The following is a 23,841-nucleotide window of genomic DNA, read 5'->3' on the forward strand; positions in this document are numbered from 1 at the left end:
AGAACTTAAGAGAAGATTTAGAGAATAATAGTGAAAAAAAGACAAAAACATTCTGAATAAAACATTAAAATTCAGAAATCACACATGCAAGCATTTAAGATTGCTTTTTATTTACTTACATATAATGGGACAGAAATCAACCAAACTTCAAAGGAGTCTGCTCCCTCAGAGCCACGTAATTACATCTACAGTTGTTGTCAGCTAGGAAATGAGCACGTCTGGCTGTTTCTCCCCTGAAATAATCCTAAGCAGACTGTTGTTCCAGGCTGTGCTCAGAACCTCTCAGCACCACCAACGTCCTCCCTACGAAGCTGTGGCTTCCCCCATACTTTGCGTAACACCAAGGTGTCTACACTACTGCTCTCCCACTGTCATGGATCAAGTTAGCACATGCAGGAAACAGAAGGCAAAAGGAACGGGGGAAAAAACAACAAAACAAATCCAGATGCTGTGCTTTTTGAGGTCACACAATTTCCTCAAACTAGCTTTTATTAGCAAGAGCTATTGTTCATCTGGTGAGCAGTCCCAAATCACAGCTATAAAAACAGAAATCACTTTAATTTTTTTTTTTTTTTTTTTTTTTTTTTTAACCGATCACTGAGGCACACACAGTATATACTGCTTCTTAAATTTACTGCAAGGGTTTTAATTCTCCATTTAGTGGAGAAATCAGAAGGGTCAGACAAAAGCTCTGACAGTAATAGGCACTCTCCAACAGAAAGGCGGCAGTCAATTACAAACCATTTGCAGAAATTGGAGAGCTGTCACAGACTCGTTTACAGCTGCAGTTCAAGACAGGCTGCCTTTGATTTGCCAAGCTGTTTCTCCCCGCCTTGAGCCTAGAAAACTAGGACAACTTCAAATAGTTTTTAATGAAATGACACTAGCAGACCTGCAAGCCAGCCCAAGGAGTGAACTGCAGTATAGTCTGGGCAGTTACTCCAACAAATTGTGCCCAAGCCATTAATGCTGACAGATGTGACAGCTTTTCAGCAGGTGAGAGGACAGGGAACAGACCTATCTGTTTTCCCCCCTTTTTAACTACAACCATAGCACATCATTCAGAGCTTCAGAGCAAATTTAGCATGTTCAGATTAAAAACTACTCTGAAAGAATTGTTCTCTGTGTATATAAATCCTGCTGAATGCTCCCTAGTTTCCCCTGATTTCCTGTACTCGACACAGTCAGGGGTGACTGACAAGCAAAGCCTTTGTTTTTCTGCTAAAGCAAAGCTGAAGCTGCAGAGCTTCCTCCCCTCCAGCAAAATAGGTGCTCAGCTCCCCCATGCCTGCATGACATGCTGGGGGTGGCATTGCAACCCAGGCAAGCAGGGCACCTTGCAGCACTAGGGATGCAGGGGTGACCTGGCCAAGCACCAGTCAGCTCACACAGCCAGGTGCTGCATAGGTGTCACCTCTCCTGGGTTCTCACAAAGGTGGAAGGTGTTTTGACACTGACTGTAACACACTGCAGATGCCCTAGAACAGGACAGTAGAGAAATCCGCATTGTCACTGCCAAATGCATCCTAAGGGGAGAAAAATCCCTCTAGGATTTATTCTTCATGGTTGCAAAGACATTTTGGAAGCATAATCACAGTGGAACACAAGATAGAGATTATCTCCATGGGAATCCCCTGTGAAAAAAAGAGATGGGCTAAAGGCCCCAAATCACCACACTTCTCCTTATTCTCACAGAAAACTGCATAAAGTCATCTATACTTGACTGAAGGAGACTACAAAAGGACTGCAAACATAAAAGACAATCAGTTCCTCCGGGTAGGGTATGGCTAGAGGCAAAATCCATCTTCTTCATTTTGGTCTTCTGAGATTTTACTTCATCTCTAGCTTTCTACCTTTCCTCTCTTCCCTCTGTCTGCCTATCTAAATATTCCACAAAACTAGTAATAAATTCCTGAACCATATAAACTTACTTTCTGTTATGTAATTGTGTAACGTGTTATCACACATTTGATTAGAGGAACAACCAACTCACCAACAGAAGTAACAAAAACACTTCTGCTGTCAGCAGCATGGCAATGCCTAGTAAAGTCCACAGACATGAAAACTATCCATGCTAGCAGCTGGGGGGTTCAAAACAATATGCACTTGGGCTGGACACAGACTGCACTTTGACTGACATGGAGGAAAAAGGGCAAAAAATTGTTCTCTGAAGATCAATGCATTCAAAGACAGACACTAACTGTGGGGGTTCCTACATCACCCTCCAAAGCCCTAATTGAGAGAAGGCATGACCATCCATTATTTCAGCTGAAGTTAAATAATAATTGCAGATGCATAAAGGTTCTTCAAATAAAACAGCAGGAATCACAAAGATCCCCAGAACTGCATGTCTCAAAGTATGAAGTCCAGTCTGAAATTCTTCATGTTCTATAAGTGTTGCTTTGGCCAATGCAATCTTAACAAGTGCTAATAATATCAGCAAAGAAAATGGAAGAATTAAATGAATCTGTTAAAAAGCTGCACTAGTTTCATTGTTCTGTGGAGAACTGGGTTCAAGTAACACAGAAAAAGGAATGCGACAAGTCTCTGTCTCTTTGCCACTTGCCCCTATCACAATGCTTTTGAAGATGCAGCACCTATTCCTGAGATGCTGACCTGCCCGCATGACCTCGAGATAGTAAAACACTAAATACAGCTAATTCCAAATTAGTGCCATATATTAATTTTTTTGCCTCCACAAAACACAGTGTTAACAATAAGACAACACTACCTTTTCATTTATAAGGAATCTTATGTCAGGTACGTTCTTACCCTGAAAGGTGGATCAGTCTTCTCCCTGTGTGGTACCTGGTCCAGAGTGCCATCAGTACTGCTCCTTTTCAAGCTGGATGTGACATCAGGCACATTATTAAAATCTGCATTTGAGAGAAAACAAATAATTGAGAGGGTTACAGGAGAGGAACAGAAAAAGTCTTTGCTTTTATCTGCACATACTTTTAGTGCCAAGCAGAATTTTTGTAGGGCGAGAAAAGGAATACAAGATTTGCCACTCACCTCCCAGCCATATGGAAAACAACAGAAGAGGATAAAGTAAAGAGAAGCTATGCCTGAAAATTCTGCTTTCAAAACAATGAAACATGGAGCTGGACATGTAAGAACCATCTGAAGCAATGTGCATCTCTGCTATAGAAAAACAAACCTCACATTCTTGCTAGCAGCATACTTTCTAAAGTAGCATATAATCAGCACACTGTGCTAAGACAACCAATGAGGACGCTCTCAGCAGTTCTCCTTGGATGAACATGCTATTTGACACAACGTAGTCCTGAATCCTTTAAAGGTTTAAAAAGAGAATTTTGCCTGTTGCTAGAGTTAACCAATGTTAATAAATCTGGATTTCAAGTGCAGGGCATCTGGCAAAATGCAAAAACAGAGTAGTAGGGCCACTCTACTTATTGAGAGGCTGTACCTCATTTATATGAAAACTCAACATCTATCACACAGTGCTGAACATTCATATGAAAACAGTCATTTTCTCTTTACTTTTCCTCAAGTGGCTGCTTAAAATGTGCAGAGAATTTTTTTTATAAGGAAAAACTACTAGAAGTCAAGCAAATTCCTCTGAACTAGAAATAATGCAATTCTCTCTCCAGCTGGGTGTTTAAATCCCGAAGCGGGACTTTATCTGCTGTTCTTATTCTTAATATAAGGCAGCTGTTGCATCCTCTGCATCTTCTGATTTTGATGAAGAGCTACCAATCAGACTTCCCTTCCCTAGCCAGCTCAGCAATGTCTTTGCTTTCTGGCTTCAAATTAGTTGAGGACAGGGACTTGCTGCTGGCCTGTCCCCACCGAACAGTTCCTGTTAGCAAGGATTTATAAACTGAAACAGAGAGGGAGGTGGGAATTTTAGACCTGAAATAGCACTACCTTGAGGTACCTACCTCAAGCTTAGTGTCAAGGTTGACACTTTGTACTCAGATGCCAAAGACTTGACTACTCTTTCATTCTCTAACCACTTAGGACCAGTATCCCCATCACTTTTCTCCTCTCAGTCTTTCATATCTTTTGCTTCTGGAGTCAGATGTAGCTTCTGATATCTGAGATCCCCTAAGCCACCTTTGCAGAAACAACACATTTTATACAGCTTCACCAGTCATACATCTTCATTAAGAGCTTAACACAGAGCTTATCTTGTCTACTTATTTTATTATGCTTTTACCCTTCTTCCTCCACCATGCATGAATTATTTGCCTCTATCTTCTGGAATTCTGAAGTCATATTGAGTCTCCCTTTTGTATATGGGTCTACATGAATGACCACTGACTTCAGTCACTGTCAGCTCCTGGGTTCACAAAAAAGTAAGCCAACTCCTAAAACATTAACTGACTTTATTTGCCATTCAGGCTCTTTTTACTTGTCTTTCAGTGTAGTTTTTTCCCCCTGCCTTCACACAGCATGCACCTGAGAATGTCTGTTTTTTTTTTTTTCATTAGAGAGCTACCTGATATCAAACTTGATACCACTGGGAAACTTATATCCTTTCCTTGATTAACAAAGTAACCATCAATCACACAATGGCTTAGGTTGGAAAAGACCTTAAAGATTGTCAGGTACCATCACCTTTGCCATAAGCAGGTTGCCCAGGGCTCCATTCTGCCTTGCCTTGAGCACCTCCACAGGAGGCATCCACAACTTCTCTGGGCAGTCTGTAACAGTGCCTCACCACCCTCCAAGTAAAAAATTTCCTCCTAAATCTAACTTAAAACTCCTCTCTTTTAGTTTAAAGCCATACTCCCTTATCCTGATACTACCAGACCATGGCAGTCTCCTTTCCACTTATAAGTTCTCTTTAGGCACAGGAAGGTCACAATGAGATCTCCCTGAAGCCTTCTCTTCTCCAAGCTTAGCAAGCTTAACTCCCTCAGTCTTTCTTCATGGGACAGGTGCTTCAGCCCTCTGATCCTCTTCATGGCCTCCTCTGGATCTGCTCCAACAGCTTTGCTTCCTTTCTGTACTGGGGACCTCAGACCTGGACACAGTACTTACTCCAGATGGGGCCCCATGGGAACAGAATAGAGGAGGATATTCATCTCTCTCAGCCTGCTGGCTACAGCAAATTAGTCCTTTACAAAACAGGAAATAAGTGAAACTAATATACGTAAGCAATGAAGCAAAAGAATAAAAGTAAAAAGATGACAATAAGGTAAAACAATCAGTAGATACCATGAACAGAACAAATCATAATAACAACAGCCAAAGCAGGCTGGCAAAATACTGTATCACTTTTTCCATATAATCTGTCTTTTCTTCCCTTCACTCTTCTTTATTTTTTTCTTCTTGTAGTCTCCAGGACTGTCAGAGGTAGATCTGTATTGTCTTGACTATTTTTTATAACATTTACTATTGGCACAAAAACTGATAATATTTAGGAGTAAGCAATATTAAATGTCTTTTTCAATAGTAAACTAAAAATGTACATGGAAAGGATCCAAAGTGAAAAAGGACATCCTACTGTACACTGTATGCCAAACTATCATGGAGATGGAAGGAAGGAAGCATGGCTTGTTGATCAGTTTAGCATCCATATCCTGTCTCCCTTTTTTCCTATTACTATGGAAGCAGACTTCCTCTGGATTCGTTCATACACATCATTGAACAATTTCCAAAGAGCAGAGAAGCAGTAACATCAGCTGCATAGCTAAAAAAAAATAGTCATAGGGTAAAGAAAAATATACACTGCCTTAAAGAATGTGAAACCTCAAGTGCAAAACCTAAGAACACAAGCAGAATACTGGAGTTCTCTCTACTTGAAATCTAAATGAAACAGGAATAACAAGGCAACCCATAAAACCGTGTCTTCTTTAAGCTTTTAAATATGGTTTTAGCTGTACCGCAGGATTCATACAGCAAAGATGATCAAAAACTGTAACTTTGTAACTGCAAAACTGCTACCTTGCAGGCTGTGGTAGTTACTGTCCTTTCAGGATAGTAACATAAACCACAATGTACAGCAAATTAACACAGAAAAGTATGCAAGTAGATACATATCCCTAAAGATTATCTAAACAAAAGGTCAAAATACCACTTCTTGACAATGATGCTTTCTTCTTAACCACCTCTATGTTACTTACTACAATTACACATCACCAACTAGTTAGAAAAGGAAAAAAAATGACTGCTTTGCTGGAACTATATTGCCTAGGAGATGTCCAGAATACTAATGGGGAGTATCCCATTACTAATTCTGCCTATACAATACCACTACAGTAGATTTATCCTACTGATAAATTTGTAATAAACCTTTCTGGAAAAATAAAGTAACTGATAATGTTGTTGAGTTAAATGAAACTTGGTTTCAATAGTTAAACATAATTTTGCTGAATGAACATCCCTCTGTCCTATTTACACATGCAGACACTCATGTACAGTGAGTACAAACGCATATCCCTTCCATCTAAGAAGGACAGAAACCTCAGAAGCAGACAGCTGCTTCCTATTTAGCAAACAGGATAATCTCCAAATGCTAAAATACAGGTCAGCTTGCTGTGAGTATGCTAAGTAGCAACCCTCAGATAAATAATATCCTCAGAAAAGCACAGGGACAAAATGCCATTGTGTGAAAAAGTTAACTACAATATATAACATGCGCAACATGCTTTTTGCTTGCTTTCAAGTGATGAATTAAGCATTAAGAACCCAATGATCACCTTCAACTACCAACATCACCAAAGAAGAAAGTGTAGTGTGTACATCAGGGTTTGGACCAATAAATGCAAATGTTCTAAATGAACTTCCTCTCCAGTGCCACTACTTATACAATATTGCATCTTGCTGGCAGGCAGATACATGACTCTGAATCACTCAAGACAAACAGTGAAGAGAAATGATAAAGTAACCACTAAATAATGAAAAAAATATATACTTCCTAAGTCATGTTCCTCATTACTAATTATTTGGTTTAAAGTGGGCATGGAGTGAACAGATGGGAGAATCAATGGGAGAGATAAAAATACAGCACATCTGAGAGCTCTGTACGCCTACAGAAATGCATCCATGTCTCTGTGGTGAAACACGTACAAGTGGTCAACATAGAAGCCATTCAAATATTTGTGAGCGGTGAGGTACAATGGAAACATCCTTCAACACATATGTGAGACAATAATAATCCGTGCCAAGAAACCAAAGGAAATCATTTGGAAAACATCAACATCCAGTAATTCATTTACCATAAAGAAGTCATCAACAAATTTAAATGTTACTAATCTCCTTTTTCTGTTCAATTAACAAAGAAGACTTAATTACTTTCTACTTGGTGCTGCTCTTAGCACTATGGCCACTGCCTACAAACAAAGGTGAAATTACCATGTGGAGAAAATAGGAACTGAGAATCCTGCTTCTTTTATAATTCTTTGTAGTACTTTGAAACATGTTCCCTTTTAGATTTTTCTCACCAATTTCAAAAATATGAAACACTCGTCTTAAGCATGTCAAGTGTTATCAAGTGTCAAGCACTATGTAGGTGGTGTAACCAGCCCCTTTTTCAAACTACAAGAAGAGGGTGTGTTTCCATCTGCCACTCTAGTGACAACAATAAATTGGGGGAAAAAAAAAAATCCTTCTAGATGTGAAAGCAAAGGTAACACAGCAAAATTAAATGTACCCATTCTCTCACTCCAAGATATACTAAGAGTGGTGCAGAGGCGTCATTTTCAGCTCTAGGAAGCAGCAGCAGCTCTGAGCATCACTTGATAAATACCCTCTGCAAGTGAGGAGGCACTTTTGACAGTCATAGGCAGCCCTGACCTTGATAAAAATAAAGCCATAAAAGCAATACGGAAAACTGTTATTCCATTTTGCCATATTCCCAAGATTTCAAAAACCATTGCTTTGAATCAGAATGAAACTGTGTTATTTTATGCTATTCTATTATTATTTTTTTGCCAAAACACTGAGAAAGAAATACCACAGAGCAAAAAGAAATGGCTTGACATCAGAATATTAATCCATGATGCAGGACAGAGAGATAAGTCCCCTGCTCTGTCAGATTCAGGCAGGTATCCGAACCTGGGTCTGTCTCAGCTAAGGTAAATTGCCTGTTAACAGTAGTTAATCCTTTGAGTCCTTTCTGGTGTCTTGCTTACAGTTAAAGCTTGTCTCATAGGATGCAAGTGGCCCAGGTAAAAATCTGTCTATCTTCAGCAGGAAAAAAAAAAAAAGGCAGGAAACCATTTTCATAGTGATCCAGATGCTGATGGAGAAGACAGGATGAGGATGATGCTATGCATCTCTTGAATAAAAAGCAATACCTGTGTTTAAAGGAATAAAAATGTTGAGGGACTCTGTTGTAGGAAGTGACCTTCATAGTAACTCCAAAGGCTTTCTCAACCAGATGTTTAAGGAATCTAAGCTCAAATAAATAAATAAAATAAAAACATCTTTACACCTTTATAATATCTCAAGTGATATCACTTCATAAAATGGAAAAGAAATAGAAACCAAACCATGGCAGAACTAGCTAGCAGAAAGTACAACAGGAATTAGTACAATTAAATACAATGATCATTCAAACTTAATACATATCATTAAGAACATGACTAGACTACCCTAAAGAAGGTGCAAAATTACCTTGAAGATAGATCCACAGTCCCGGAGTGAAACTGTGCAGGACATAGTTTTAAGGACCAATAAGAACAATTCCTTCTACAAGCTTGTCAGTTGGAAACATGACAGAATGAAAAGCATGAGAGTGTAGAGAAAGGGGTAAAACCCTAAAGCTTTGAGTTAAAGCTACCTAAGCAATGGTCAGGCCTGGAGCAGTTACAATGCTGGCCAGGAATTTACCTATGCAAAAAAAGAAAAGAGAATATGGGCATTCAAATATCACATGAATGAATTTCTGAAACAGGCCTATACAGGAAGAAAGGATGCTAATAGACTACTCTATTTTAAATTATGATAAAAACAACTGTATGAACAAGGTTGTTTAAAGCCACAACTAGCAGAGGACTAGATTCTGTGAGTCTGGAAATTCTTTTCCATTCTTTGTTTCACTCATTAATGTAGCATTAACATATTATGTGAAAGCTAAAGCACTAGTATAGTATGTGAAAACTAACTACAGCCATACAGGAACATGCATAGACTTAGTATAGCACGAAAAGTACTTTGTTTTATTAGTGCTGACGTATAAGGACTCTGGCAAAGAGCACTTAAAGACTAAGAAAATGCTTATATCAAAGTGCATGTACGTGAGGAAACCCTAGTGTCAATAGCCATCCTGCACCTCAGATGCTTGCTGGTTCATTTTTAACTCTAGCTTTTTTTTTTTTTTTTTTTTTTTTCTGCTGCAGACTTATCTGGTTGTAGATACTCTGCACTGGGGAAGGAAACGGTGCTGTCATTTCCCATCCTCTTGACTGAGGATTTTTATCTGAAGTAGATAGACGCTTCAGATGTAAAAACACACGCACACAGAAAGCTTCAACCAATTAGGATGGCATAGGTCTTTTTTAAGACAGATATCCAAGATCCCCAATCAGAGCAATTAACAGCATTTTTAAATACTGATGCTGTCTGGCAGTTTCAGATATACATTGCAAAACAGCAATGAATTGTATATAAACTTTAGTATAAGAATACCAGCATAAGTTTTAAGCATAAGTTTCAAGCATAAGCTTGAAAACGTTAGAATCCAAAGTTATAAGGAATTACAGAATTTCCTCTGGGAAAGACTGTATTCAATATTTTCACCAATTCTCTAGAAAGTGTCAGTAACAAATAACACAGTCAACCTTCAGTAAGTAAGATAATCTCCATCTGTAGATTTCTGCTACAGAGGGTTTTTGTAACATCACTACAAGGTTAGGGTGGATATAAGAAAACATATTCGGGCAATGAACTTAACCAAGGTATGGAAAGCTGCATTCTTCATTGTTACGTGAATTCTCCAGACTGAGCAGTCAATTATCATAAGGTCTTAATTCCCATATACTTCTAGACAATGTTACTATCAAGAGAAAATTAGATTTACATGAGAAAATAACAAATACTTCTTAAACCAATACTAAAGTCTGAACTAAATCTCAGAAAGGTACAAAGTCTTGGTGGTCTTAATTCTTTCAGACTCACTGAAAAACAGGGAGTGGTGAGTGAAGCATTCCAGCATTGCCTAGAGACATGAAATATCAGTGTGTTGAACTCTAAAAATGCTCCCTTGGAGAGTAGTACTCATAACCTCAGTTAAATAACTAAGCCTGGCAGGTAGAAGGCATGTGCTATTTATCTTGGTCTGATGCAACTAAATATATTTCAGGTTTTCAACAGTATATTTACTCTTTTGTAGTGAAGTTAAGATAGGTATGTAAGCATTTCCTTCTGTATCCTTTTTTCTTTCTGAACGGCCCCAAGGAATAACTTTCAAAAAGTAACAGTTGATCCCAAGGAATTATAGAATGGCTTTTGGGAGATATTCTCACAATCTTTGTTGAAGAAGGCACTCAAATTTTGCTGGAGAAGGTTCTGGGCTCACTAATTCTGTTATGAATAACTCCTATCTCTTGCTTGTTTCAGCATCGGACCAATGAGTTCTTTGCTCACATTATCCCCTAAGACCAGGATGGAAGGGGCTCTCAGCTGACCCTTCATGCTTCCAGGGCACATTGCTGGCTCATGTTCAGTCTGACTCCAACCAGAATCCCTAGATCTCTTTCTGTAGGGCTGCTTTCCAGCCTCTCATCACCACTAGGAAGTAAATGTAAAAAGTCAGCATTCCAGTACTGTGGATCCAAAGCGTACATTTATATTGATCTCCAGTTAAGTTTTAGAGAATTATGGAATTATTGATGTTACATAAATTCCAGTTAAAATTACTGAATAGAGCTAAGTGTTTAACTACTGCATAATGCAAGTTCAGTTGTTTCCCTGCTGTTGGTACTCACAGGCAAGTATTACTACTTAAGTACTCAAACTCCACTGCTGGAGTCAATTCAAAACAATTCCACAGGCAGTAACTGTGGTTATTATCTGTGGTTATTAACTGTGCTTTTCTGCTGCTTTAACCAACATTTCAAAATGTAGTGAAATACTAAATTTATTACCAAATAAAAGCCTCTTCCTCTCCTGTTTAGGAAATATTCAAGTTCTTCAGAAAGACTACGCATATGTGCAGATACTGACTCTCAAACTCTTGCTAAATTAACACAATACCTCTCGACTCCACTAGTACTAGTAAATTAAGTTTTTAGAAAATGAAAACTAAACAAATAAGAAAAACACACCAAAAATGCACTCAATTTTACCATTCAGAACATTTTTCTTTCTGCAAGATATATTGGCTTCTATCATTTGATTGTCATAAGCATTTCATAACTGGCTGGAAGGCACATTCTCAGTTCAGCTGACTCTTTAGTGTAGCTAGAAACTGCATTCAGCAATACATTAAAGATGTTAAATCTGGAAAGATTATAACACAGTTGTCATAACATCAGTCTTCCTAGGTAGTGTTCTTCAAAATGTGATTAATAGATGTCTGTCACTGACATGACTAATTGTTAGCAAACAAGGCTTGCAGTTACTGGCCAGACAAGTAGGCTCTACTCACAGCCTCCCTCATCCAGATGTTTTGGTTTCAGAGTGCAAAATGTTGAAACATCAGCAGGTGTTCTGTATGCTTGCCAAAGGGCAGCACAACCAGGGTTGTTCTTATTGCAAATCTGATAAAGCCTAGAGAGAAAAATGCTCATTCTTCAGGCAAGAGTCTGAAATACTCAAGTAGTATAAGTTTCCTTTGTTCTCACCCTTCAGTGAGAAAGAGATACTTCTTGTTCAACCACTGCAGATTTTCATGTCTATGAAAAGCCAGTGTGTTCGTGCAAATATTCTTGTAACCATACAGCTTTAGCAATGCTGAGCTACATGAACAGTGGCTTAGCTCCCATCAGCCACCTACTTCTGCAAGTGTGACTTTCTGTAGGCTGCTTTATGTTCTTTTCTTTTTTTCTTCTAAATATCTGCAGAAACATCCATTTTGAAATTAGAGCAGAATTGTTTAGAACCACTGGGAGTCCCTTTGTTGGTTAACTGTTGGTCATAAAACAAAGCAATTTGACTCACCAATTCAGTAATCAATAAGAGATACAAATTAGCAACGCAATAGGAAATAACTACCAATGCTACTGTAGCAAGGCCTGATTACCCTCTGAATTTTGATGTTTTTATTAAGTTATTTAACTTGCTAAACTTTCTCTGTACAAGTATCTGCCAGTCACACAACTGTGCAGGCTTTCCAGGTTTAGTCTTAACATTTTGCACTGGCTTCTCTAATTGTTACCAGAATACATTTCCCAAGTGCACATTCCTAAACATCCTCTTAAATAGAGTCCCGCTGAATGCTGTTGGACATACAGGGGTGCTGCCAGCAGCTCCCCTCCTGATTGCTGTGCTACTGCTCAGTGGTTATCTGTGCCCAACAGAGCAGGACAGCTTGGAGTTGGCCAAGTGCACCACCTTACAAGAACATTTTTTCCTCCATCAAGTAATTTAACACTTTAGCAAGAATTTGTGGCTGGTTTAGACAGTTTTTATAATTACCCAATCATTTTATCTCTGTGGAACATACAACAACATGCATGTGCATGTCTCCAGCTTTATAATGAATAAATCTCCTTGCTGACTGTACTGTCAGTCTACAGGATTCAGTACGATGGATAACAATTTATGTCCATGTATTGCCGCAGAGCCAGAAGGTGAAGCTCCATAGGTTTTAATGGAGTTTACACCATGAAAAAACAACTTCAGGCCACTGACTTCATAGGGATTAAATCACAGCAGCATTTAGAAAAGCAAAACAGAATGTTCTGTCAGTAGAAAAGCACAACGAAGAGCATTTAAGGCTGTCTCATTTTAGAGCATGAACAGTCTTTTAATTTGCAGCATGTGCATGGAGCAGGAAGCAAACAGGAGTGTTTGTCAAGTGCTAGTAAGAGCTCATTAAACCACCCTTCTTGAGAAACATTCAGTGTTATGCAACATGCAGTAGACAACAAGTGCTTCTGTGAGGAGATAAATGTTTCTTTGAATTTACTGCTACACTGTTAATAGTCCCAGGTACTATTCGGAGCCACCAATGTTATTTTGCCAGAGATAGACCAGAGCACAGCTCCAGCATATTTGTATTAATGCTGCAAAAGCAGTCGCAGTGAAAGCCAACTTAACAGTTTTCTAAGGCAACTTCAAACAGACACCTTATCTCTCTGAGTTCGCCTTGACACCCAGCCTCAGTATGTCCTCTAGTGCTTGCATAGCTTCCTGCTGAAGTGAATCGGGTAACGAGTGAAAATAGAAACTCAAAGTCATAGATCTTCACGCTGATAACCAGCCATGCTGCACAGACAACAATATGATTGTGCTATAACACTGCTTTTCCAGTGTATTTACACCATGCAAACCATCAGATATCACGTATTCAAATCATCAGAAAAGAGTCAATAACATTCAGCTACCTGCAACACCAGAACACCTTCCTCACAGATTGTCTAGCAGGGCTGTGGGACTCCTCAGGAAGCTAAGAAGCAATAACCACCCTCTTAGAGTTCAAAAGAGCTTCCTGTGATTGAATAAAAATAAATGGCTTTCATTTCTCACAAGGGCAGTTTTACAGCACCAGGAAGACCACGTCCCACAGCAAGACTAAGAGAATTTAGGCAAACAAACAGTATGCAATTTACGAAGAGCTACATGAACAGGTAATATCGAAAATGTTTTCTGGTGTAGTTTTACTTTTGTTTGCAAAGTGCTTTGAATCTTGGCTTAAAAGAGGCTTATGAAATGCTCTGAAAATGACAGGCAAGCAACGTGAAAGGCACAAGGAGCTAGTGTTTGCTATTTCAGGCAGCAAGTGAGCTTCCTTTTCCATCTGACTTTCCTTCTTTTCTTACGTACAGGGACGTACAGGTTTTCCAAATCCAAAAGGGCTGGAAGAATATTCAGAACTGCTCCTGCAAGGCTCAGACAGTGAGACAGGCACAGGCAGAGCCAGCCCCTGCCTTTATCTTCTCTCTGGGCTCAACAGTACCTGAAAAATGCTCAATGGAGAAAAGTCTTCTGGAGTAGTTGTGGTTTGCAAATTAGCTTTACAGAGGCCCTGAAACCATCCCTTGAAACATAGTTGTGAAATATGTCAACTGTCATGCTTTGCTTCTGAATAAGCTTGCAAAGGTTAATATCAGAAGCGGATTGTTTCTTGGAAAACAAGAGAGACTCTTCTCACATGAGAGTTTAAGCCACCAATTCTCCTCTTGAAGCAGTTACATTTTCCATAAATGACTGGTAGATATTTCATAGATGAAGAGCTGAAAAAGAGCTTGCCACCTCCAAAAGCATCTCTCCTTGAAAGCAGCTCTGCCTCCCATACATGCCTTCCCTATTCCCACTTGCAGGTCCTGCTGCTTACCTGGCTCTGACCATGGTCAGATCTCTGTGCCCACCAGTTCAACTCATTGAGTTTGCGAGCAGGAAAGAAAAAAAAAAAAAAAAAAAAAAAAAAAAAAGAAAGAAAAAAGAAAAAAAAAAAAAGAAAACAAACAAACAAAAAAACCCAAAAACCCACGTTCTTAAATAATCTTCATTGAGGTCTTTTACAAGTGCCACTGTCAGCACAGGGGCAGGACCAGTGCTGGGGGCTGGACAAATGGGCCCAGGCAGTGCTGAGAAGGAGGAGGAGCAAACTTTTCACTTTGCAGCCTTATGTGTGTGTTTTATTTATTTATTTATTTAATAATTATCATCATTTTTTCAATCATTTATTTGCCATTTACCTCTCTGATCTTCCCAGGCAAAAGCTTTTCCTCACGAAAAGTTGCTAAATCATATCCCAACTGCCATCATCCCCCACTTTGCCCACTTCGTACTTCTCTGCTTTTTATAAAATCAAAAGTATTTACAAATTAGAATTGGTTTCAACAGTGTCAGCTACCCAGAAATGACAGATTTTTTTTTGGCAAAAGCCTACTTGCTGGGAAAATAAAATAAAATTGCCCAACTCTGACAGCAACTCACACACTTGGATGGGTTTTCACACCTACTAAAGCTTCAGCCTCCTGCTTCAGCACTCTGCAGAAATACTGTGAATGCACATGGGGCCATCTTGGAAAATAGTTCTCAATTCTTGCTCCTTGTTTGCTGTTTATTCCTTTAATATCCATGCCATCTTAAAAGAGAATTAATTTTTCCTCTACAGTCACAAGAATCCTAAACCAATTCTGTTTTTTTCTCTTACTATACAAACATTTGTTCAATTTCCTTAGCACTGGAGCTTGAAGGAAGTTTAACTGCTCTGTTGTTTGTTTTTCCACAGTTATAACTGTATTTTTTATTTTTATTTTTTTTGTTTTAATATTTCAGCTCATTGCTTTTCCAGAACAAGTTTATTGCCAGCCAAGTGGCTAAGCAGCAGCACAGTGTTGCCATTTGGAAGGTCAAATAATATGACCACAGGCAGCTCCAAAATACTGCCACAAGGATTTGGCACCTTCTTGGAGGGAATGAATCACTCCCACAGTAAAGTTCCCTGGGAATGATTTTTAGGAGTGGAACAGTCGGTGACTGGAGAAAGTCAATCACTTCCCTTATGTACAGTAAAATCTGCCAAAGTTTGGCATGAGGTATGGTTGAGTAACCTCTACACAGCAGGGTATGTATGAAAAGGCATTAATCAGGGTTAGGCTGAGCAGTTACAAAACTGTAAATAAATGTGGACAAGCTATTTCCACCCAAGTTGAAGGCAGAGATTCTACTTTAAATCTCTTCTGCTTTTGCCTGGTTGTTGTCATCTAGCAGCAGGCAGGGTATTACCACGTGACTCTCAGACGGCCGAAAATTTCCATTTTCCAAGCAATTTGTTAATTTCATCTTATTAATCCTCACAGTATTCTAGAGATATAAAGCAGGAAGATGACAGTAGGAATATTAAGGCTTTTAATTCCAGGTATGTACACTGGGAAAACATGTGCTTCATTTTTGTATAAGGAGCCCCTCTACCAGTACTGATGGACTTTCAAAGGCATTGCCTTAGATAGCAGGCTCAAAACGAACAAACAAATATCAGAAATTATTTCCAAAAGTGTGTTCTTAAGAGTGATTAACTCAACGCTATCAAAGGAAATAGAACAATATTAAAGAAAAAAACAAAGATGAGAACTCAGCCTCCAAATTCCTGCTCAGATTACTAACAACCCCTCCTCTTATCTGAAATCTTACTCAATTCCTGAGTAAGGAAAAAGAACACAGAACAGTTAAGCCCTTTAAGATTATCTATTAATTCAAAGCAATGTTATTTTCTTCTGTTTTCATTTGAACCTCATCAGATGATCGAACACTAAGCTCTGATACTTGGTAATTCAATAAACATGAAAGTTCTTCTCACAAAGCTTAATTTTCAAGTATTTGTTCCTTTTCAGAATAAAATAAACCTCCCTTTGCTGCTTTTGAACAGAATAGCAAGTAAACTGTGTCATTTTATACGCTGGTTCTTAGTGTATGAAACATACTCCAGCAACTTCCTATTGAGCTATTTGCACAGGTTGCAAATTTATCCCTGAGGAACGATGAATCTAGTGGGTGGACACATACATTTATTATACCAAATACTGCAGGTAACACTGGTTTTTCATATCAAGCCAACAAACTGAATGATAGCCATGGTATAATTATGTAATTAATTAGTTCTATCATAATTTTTGTTTTATTACACTAACTTTTATGCCACCAGTCAATTTAATGGCATTTTAAATTGAACCAAGGCCCCTGAGAGAGATGCTACTTACAGTATCACAAATCTTGTATTCAGATTACTTTTAATTTCAAAAGATGACCTAATAAAATTGCTTTATAATTAAATTCATTCTGACAACTTCTCCTATGCGATTATTTTCTTCTCTCCCATTTTTAATTATGAAAAAAAAAAAAAAATCCTATCAGAAAACACTTGCCACTATAATTATATACGAAAAGCAGAGATCCTTTTTTGTACCTCACTCCATGCTATCCCTTACACAACAGTGCACTCTGGCTAACTTTCCTGTAGAATTTTACTAGCATCCCCCAGAGGCACAGTGAGAAAACTGCATCTTTTCATTCAAGAAACTGGAGTTGAATTTGCTTGTGTACCTCTTGAAAAATAGTCAAGACACAAAAAAAGATGGAGAGAAAATCCCTGAATACTTTCTGTTTCAGACAGGTATTTTATATGTATTCTAACAGTACAAGTAGCATATCTCACCAGAGACACAGAAAACCTCCTAGAAGGGTTTTACACACAGCGCACTCCCTGTGCACATCTGCCTGTCCCAGCCTGGTGACACAGTGAATTGCAAGCTGCAACGGTGAGTATTAATGAAAAGGATGCTAAGGTTTCTCTCCCATTAACTGCTTACAGCAATTCCAGGGCAGGGGGTGTTTGTCTGTTGTTGAGACTTGCCTAAGGAAACTGATGGAGCTTTGGTACTATCAATCCCTAGGGCCTTTCTCACTCAGAGGCACCCCTATGAAGGACCCTAGAGGTGACCACTTTTACCCATAGCCTGTCACACATCTGTTCACAGCACTCCTGGGTGCTCCTCTATGCAAACACCCCATGCCAGAGACAACCAAGCAGCCTGGCACAAACGCAGGAATGCATTCACACTCAGATCTGAGCCAGTTCTCTCACAGTGGGCTTCTGCATAGAACCCTCTGCCCCAGGGAGTGGAAGGGTAACTGTGCCCCTCCATGTAGCATCTATTTCCATCTGGAAAGGCAACTCAGCAGTGAGTACTAGCACCTTCTTTGGGGATGACAGGGCAATAGAATCATCAAGGGACAGTCCTTACATGGCTTTTGGCATCTTCACTGCTTAGTACCTACTTCGTACGGAAACCAATTATGTTCTGTCCCTCACACAGCACCATTAGGATACAACTGAACTTCATTCAATGTTTAGAACAGCAGTATTGTATTGAATAAGAAATCCAAGCAAGTATGGCATTAAAACAGCCTCTGTGAAAACTGTTTTCACAGTCTCTACACAGCAATTGGCTGTGTCAACTGGAATACACTAGGGGTAGTACCTTAGGGTGGAAGAAGAGCTGAACAACTTATTTCTGAGCTGTTAATGATTACTGCATTCAGGGTATCCTTAAAGTATATGGTATCTCATAATTTGTAAAGCACGTTAAACACAGTAATACATCTGCCTCTGAAAATCATCAGATCACTTCAACCACTAATGCCTGGAGATACTGGAGACACACAGCATCACAGAGAATTGTGCCCAGTAATACTGGATGGTGTAGCCGAACAGATTAAAACAGTGTAACCTTCCTGCAGAAGTAATCATATCTCATTCTATTTCTACTTTATAAAATATAATGAAATAACAGATCATATATGGAACTTCAATGTCCTGCACATGGGTTTTTTACTAAGGCAGAAGCAGAAACATGAATGTAAATGAGTTTTTAAAAAAACTGATGTCAACTTCTTACCATTTTCTGTGTTCTTTCTGAAGTTATCAAGAAACTCTTCCAGGAGCTGTGACTGGTTTGGAGGCGGCAACAAACTTTTTGGAACCCTGGAAATGTCACCATCTGATGACCAGGATGCACATAAGGGTTGCTGATTCCCACAATGGCTCATTCTCAAAGTGAGCATTACGCTTCTCTCTGAAAACAATAGCTCCATCTGCCTGAGGTCAAGATCAGACACAGGCTCTCCATTTATGCTCAGAATTTCATTGCCTACTCGTAGCCCTGGGAGCATACAAAAGGAAAAGGAGAAAAAAAATGGAATATAAAACAGAAAAGTCACAAACCAAACCTTACACTGTTTCAGCTTTTATTTTTATTTTCAATAAGTCTGTTAAAAAGACAGTGAAGTTTTATATGTGCCATAAAAATACAGTATGATCTCATGTCTACTTTGATACAAGTTACTTATTTCTAAAGATGCTAGAGGATTTAGAGTGCAAGGTGAGTGCAGCTTTTGAACAGAGGCACATCTCATGACTCAGATAATTAGAATCCATTACAAAAGATGGCCCATCAGCTTACAGCACACTAATACATATAACATTATTCCATTCTGGAAGGACAAGAAACTAGTTATATAGATCAAATCATTTGTGCAAAAACTAGAAAAACAGCAGATAGGGTCTTTATAAAGTCTTTGTATAAAGTCTTTTGTATAAATCTGAACAGTAGCAACTGCTGTCTTTCAAGATTTGCAGCAACTAAGTGGCCATTATTCTCAGCTTATTAAAACTTCCTATATTTTCTGTTTTCTCCCCCATTATTCAGAGAATCAGAACTAACATGATCCTACTGAAGAGAAATGTGATTTTGAGCACAATAAAGAAGGAAGTTCAGAGAAATGTGTATAGAAAGCTACTATCATGAGGGAGGCTACTTTTCACCCTTCACAACACTGAAAGTCTTGGGTCTTAGAGACTGACCAAGCCTATGAGTTCCCCAGTGTGAGAAAATCTCTTCCGCTATCCTGTTCCTTCTTGCAAAAGCACTTGGTCAGATTGATGAATACAAAATTTGTTTCCAAGGGTGAATTATCCTGATTATATTGGAAGGATAATTCAGTTATTCTGTGTACATTATCTTTCCTGCAATCATCATTTTCCATGGTCACAAGGAAAGAAAACTATGAACAGTAAAAGCCAAGAGTCATTTCAGATAGCTGTACTAAATCTCTTTCATGTTTTTAGTCTGCTATGATAATGGAGTGCAGTGTTGATGTCAGTATGGTACATACCTTCCCTGTATGCAAGTCCATCGGGAAGAACATCACTTACAAATATGTGTGTGAGATGCTGATTTTCATCAACTTGAGCTGTGACAGCAAAACCTAAAGTAAAACAGATTCATATCAAATAAACTTTCTCTGAAACAACTCTTCCATTTTGTGTATTTAGTAGAATTAACACAATTAGCCAGTTAATAATTCTCATGAGGAAGCACCTGCAGATCATAGAAAAGTCACCTCATTGTTCTCAGCCATTTTGGGACAGATAAAGTTAACAGGACTTTGCAAGGAAATGTCAAGCTGTGCAGTAAACAGAAAAACTACAGTTTGAAAAAAAAAAGATATTTTCTACCTCAGCCCCACAAGGCATTTCAGTAACACAGCTCACTGTTACAGTGCGAGTTCCATAATGTGTCCATCCGACACAGTTGTCTTAAGCAATTCCAGAAACTGGAAACCAAACCTATAAGAGCAGCAAATCTAAATCCATACGAACCCATTAGTGAGCCCAGGAAAAACAAACAAAAACATTAATACTAACAAACGTAAATAAGCAGTGCAGAGCATCTTAACTAAGATACCTTTTCAAAATATATATTTACTCCTAGGTATAAACACCTCGTGCAGATAAAAGGCTGTCATAATCTGTACCAAAGGAAGATCTGTTGATACTGTGCCAACCTGTGTTGGCAGACCTTGACCACAGTCTGTTTGATAGCATTAACTTAGGCAAAGGACATTTTTTCTTCTGAAACTTCCATGCTTGGGTAATTTATCACCTGTGGAAGAATAGATAATGGGACTTTCCCAAACAGAGAAATAAGAAATGCATTTGCCAGTGTAAAACAACCAATCTGAGTCCTCATTATAAAGTTACGAGTCCTTTGCAGACTCAGATTTTGAAAAAGATGGCTCTAAAAATGGCAGAAAGCTCCTGAAGAGAGAAAGCAGCTACTCACAATGATAAATATTCCTGAGAGCTGTTTTAGTTAAACTTACCAAAATCAGTTATATTTTCAGTCTTCGTAAGATGAATGTGATAAACATTTAATGGGCAGATTTCTATTTCATCATACACCTGTTGAAAAAAGAAGCAACAGAATTGATAAAATTATGAAACTGTAAGTATCAAAACACAAAGGTACAGCATAGGAAAGAAATGCAATACCATTTGCATCAATACAGAGCTAAACTTTGGTATATTTACACAGAGAACAGTGTTACTCTGCAAGTATCACTGGAATCAGTGGGACTAAATGCAGATTGAACTAGATATAGACAATCCAGTCTGGAGATGAGACTGACACTTTATGTCTGTACCAAAATCCCCACTTAAATTTTCAAACAGCTCTTGAAGAGAGTGTTTGTAGTGCCTACCCATCTGAATGTCTGCACAGGCATGAACTGTGTGAACAAGGATGGCAGAACGCAATACATGAGCAGCTTTAAAGCCTTATTTTAGAACTATATCACACATATTCATAGGTGATAATTCAACTGTAGCTACAGACATCACTGAGCTATATCTAAAAAGAATCACACTTTCCTGGTCTACTATGTACTCATATGGTTCAGGAGCACAATATTCAGTATTTTCATCAACCAGCCTTCTGAGTTGTAGACCATAGTTTCTTGGCTCCAGTTGTTTCATCTAAGGAAAAGAGAATGAGGTTTGGAGTTTATTGTTTATTTCCAGAATCCCAGAGGGCAAAGGAGTGACACACACAAGCACATGCACAATCCTTTAGAAGTCACGCAAAGGTAATTTAAACAAGTCATTTTTGAACTATTTTTGTGCTATAAACAAAACTAGCTGCCTTGCTTCAAAGCTAATGTTGAAGTACATTTCCATTTTCCCTTAAAATTCATGCAACTCCTTTCATAAGTACTATATCTTGGCTATTAGATTAACTGAACATCATTATGTTTCCAAAGATAATCATAACTGCTCTCTGTACTTTTGAGCTTACACTCAGAACCATCTTCTTTTGTGACTACTTGTAATGATTCAGTTCTACTTAGCCACTTTTTCTTCTCATATAGGAAATGTGTATGAATATATGGACTACCAGAAACGGGGATTGGGTGGGAAACAGAATCCAATAGAGGCAAACCTTTAGGGAATCCATTTTTATTGCTGGATTTCATCTATGATCAGAGAGTTTCACACATTTTTTTTCCACCATGTGAGGTCAAAGTCAAAATCTTGTATCAACAAGAAGCCAAAGGGAGATAGGAATATTCCCAGAGAATATTAGCCTGAAAATGCCAAGCCCCTGATACAAGTTGCTCTGAAACCAGGATGCTGCTGAGAGCACTACATAAAACATTTCATTTTAACATATTAATAAAGCAAACAAGAGAGGAATAACTAAAACAGAAGGAATGACAGGATCCCTTAGGATTATTTAACCTCATTTACACATCCCTGCAGGTTATGAAAAGAAAATCTACTGAATAACTAGTAATTACTTGAGCATTTTATTACGTATAAAAGTTTGAGTTACAAGCATGCTATATTCTAAATAACCATATTCAAATGCACGCTCTTTGTTTTCCATATGAGCTACTCAAAAGCCTCAGAGAGAAAACAGAAATGAGAAAAATCAGGAAACCCATAGGACATGAATGATGAAAAAAGCCCTTTGAATTGTATTCTTATACACACAGCATTCAAACAAGTTCTGTTTAGAAGAAAGATTCCTATACAGGAATACAGGATAGATGAGCAGAAAGTAGTCTGCTTTAGAGAATGCCCATAAAAAGCTTTGCACACAGAAAAGGAATAAAAAAAAAAAAAAAAGTGTTTTAGAAAAAAAATCAAATTATTTAAAACAAAATTTAAATTTTTCAATGTCTGTATCAGATGAAAAACCAGCTTCAGAATTACAAATACTTTGGAATGGTGGAGTAAGAGAGGTAAGGAATTTCATATGTACAATTTATATTTCATCATTCGGACGTATTTCTTACGTGTCATCTTAACAATGTCCGAATGTTTCGGCAATACTGTGCCATCTGCTGGTGAAATAATGACTCAAAATTCCTTCAGCCTGAGGAATGTATTTCTGAGAAGTAAAGGTGGCCATGAACTGTTTCTCCAGAATTCAGTATCCACCATCAAAAGCAATGAGAAGATAATTTCTCCTCAGTGATGCCTTGTGGACGCACTGTAATGTGTCTAAAAGAGTGAGTGCGCTTTTTTTATTTAAAACATATCCTAGATTTTTAGAAACTTGTATGATTTCATATTTCTTTCTTTATATATTTGATTTACAAAATTATCATGTGGTAAGAGCCACTAAAGTGGGGCCTTTACTTCACTAAAAGCCACAACTTCCAGCCAGTTGAATGAGCTTACCTGAGATTTCACACTAATCTATGTCAAAAATTACAGACAAATTTTGTACTGAGTAGGAATCCCAACTTTTTTTTGTTCTCCCCGTTTTAACACCTTACCTTTGCATTAAATAAAATATATTAACCACCTGTTAGAAAACAGGAAAAAATGATTTGACTATAAAAAGTTATCTCTTTCAAAGAGCTTGTTTGCGTTATTTGATTTGAATCATGATGTCAGAGCTAAGTTCAACTACTGACACAAAGTCCAAGGAGCTAGGTAAGTTGTGAAGATCATGGGGTGGTAATCTTTTGTCAGAAGGTAAAAATCAGTATTTCCACTCTTTCTTTCATCTGTGATTCAATTTTCTGTCACAAGACATACTGCAATCTCTCAGATTTCTGGCATTGACTGCCAGAACAGAACACACTCTTGGAAATTCTCAGGTAGCACTAACACGTAGTTAAAAGCAAAATAGCACCCTTTAAGAAACAAACATATCTAACAAGCATTTGTCATAGCAGTCTTAAATGTCTTATCCTCATTTGTTAAGTCAACTAGTCCTCATTACTCCTCTGTGACTAATTTGCGCAGAACAACTCAGTTTGCTGCAATGATAACTTGAAGCAGACACATGGGAGATCTCTCAGAGGCTGATTACCTGGCAAATCATTATCACTCTTTAAGGACTCAGTGCTCTCTGTCTTGATCAGTGCTTCTTAAAAAGTTTTCCACAGCCCTGCTACTTGGCT

At 38.3% G+C, this 23,841-nt stretch overlaps 1 protein-coding gene across 5 annotated transcripts in view; it reads right to left on the reverse strand.

The window, feature by feature from the left end:
- TIAM2 (TIAM Rac1 associated GEF 2) overlaps positions 1-23,841 on the reverse strand; it is a 133,749-nt gene that overhangs the window by 26,998 nt on the left and 82,910 nt on the right. For 4 of the 5 annotated variants that reach the window (XM_072333786.1, XM_072333787.1, XM_072333789.1 and 1 more), the window contains 5 exons: positions 21,295-21,400; positions 20,749-20,826; positions 19,759-19,851; positions 18,483-18,746; positions 2,773-2,876 (listed from right to left, as the gene is read on the reverse strand). In XM_072333786.1, the coding sequence (XP_072189887.1) occupies positions 2,773-2,876; positions 18,483-18,746; positions 19,759-19,851; positions 20,749-20,826; positions 21,295-21,400 (645 nt within the window). Of the gene's footprint in view, positions 1-119; positions 423-2,772; positions 2,877-18,482; positions 18,747-19,758; positions 19,852-20,748; positions 20,827-21,294; positions 21,401-23,841 lie in introns of those variants that run through there. The other variant, XM_072333792.1, reaches the window with a different exon arrangement.

The sequence above is a fragment of the Excalfactoria chinensis genome, chromosome 3 (genome assembly GCF_039878825.1).
Source record: "Excalfactoria chinensis isolate bCotChi1 chromosome 3, bCotChi1.hap2, whole genome shotgun sequence".
In the NCBI taxonomy this organism is placed as follows: Eukaryota; Metazoa; Chordata; class Aves; order Galliformes; family Phasianidae; genus Excalfactoria; species Excalfactoria chinensis.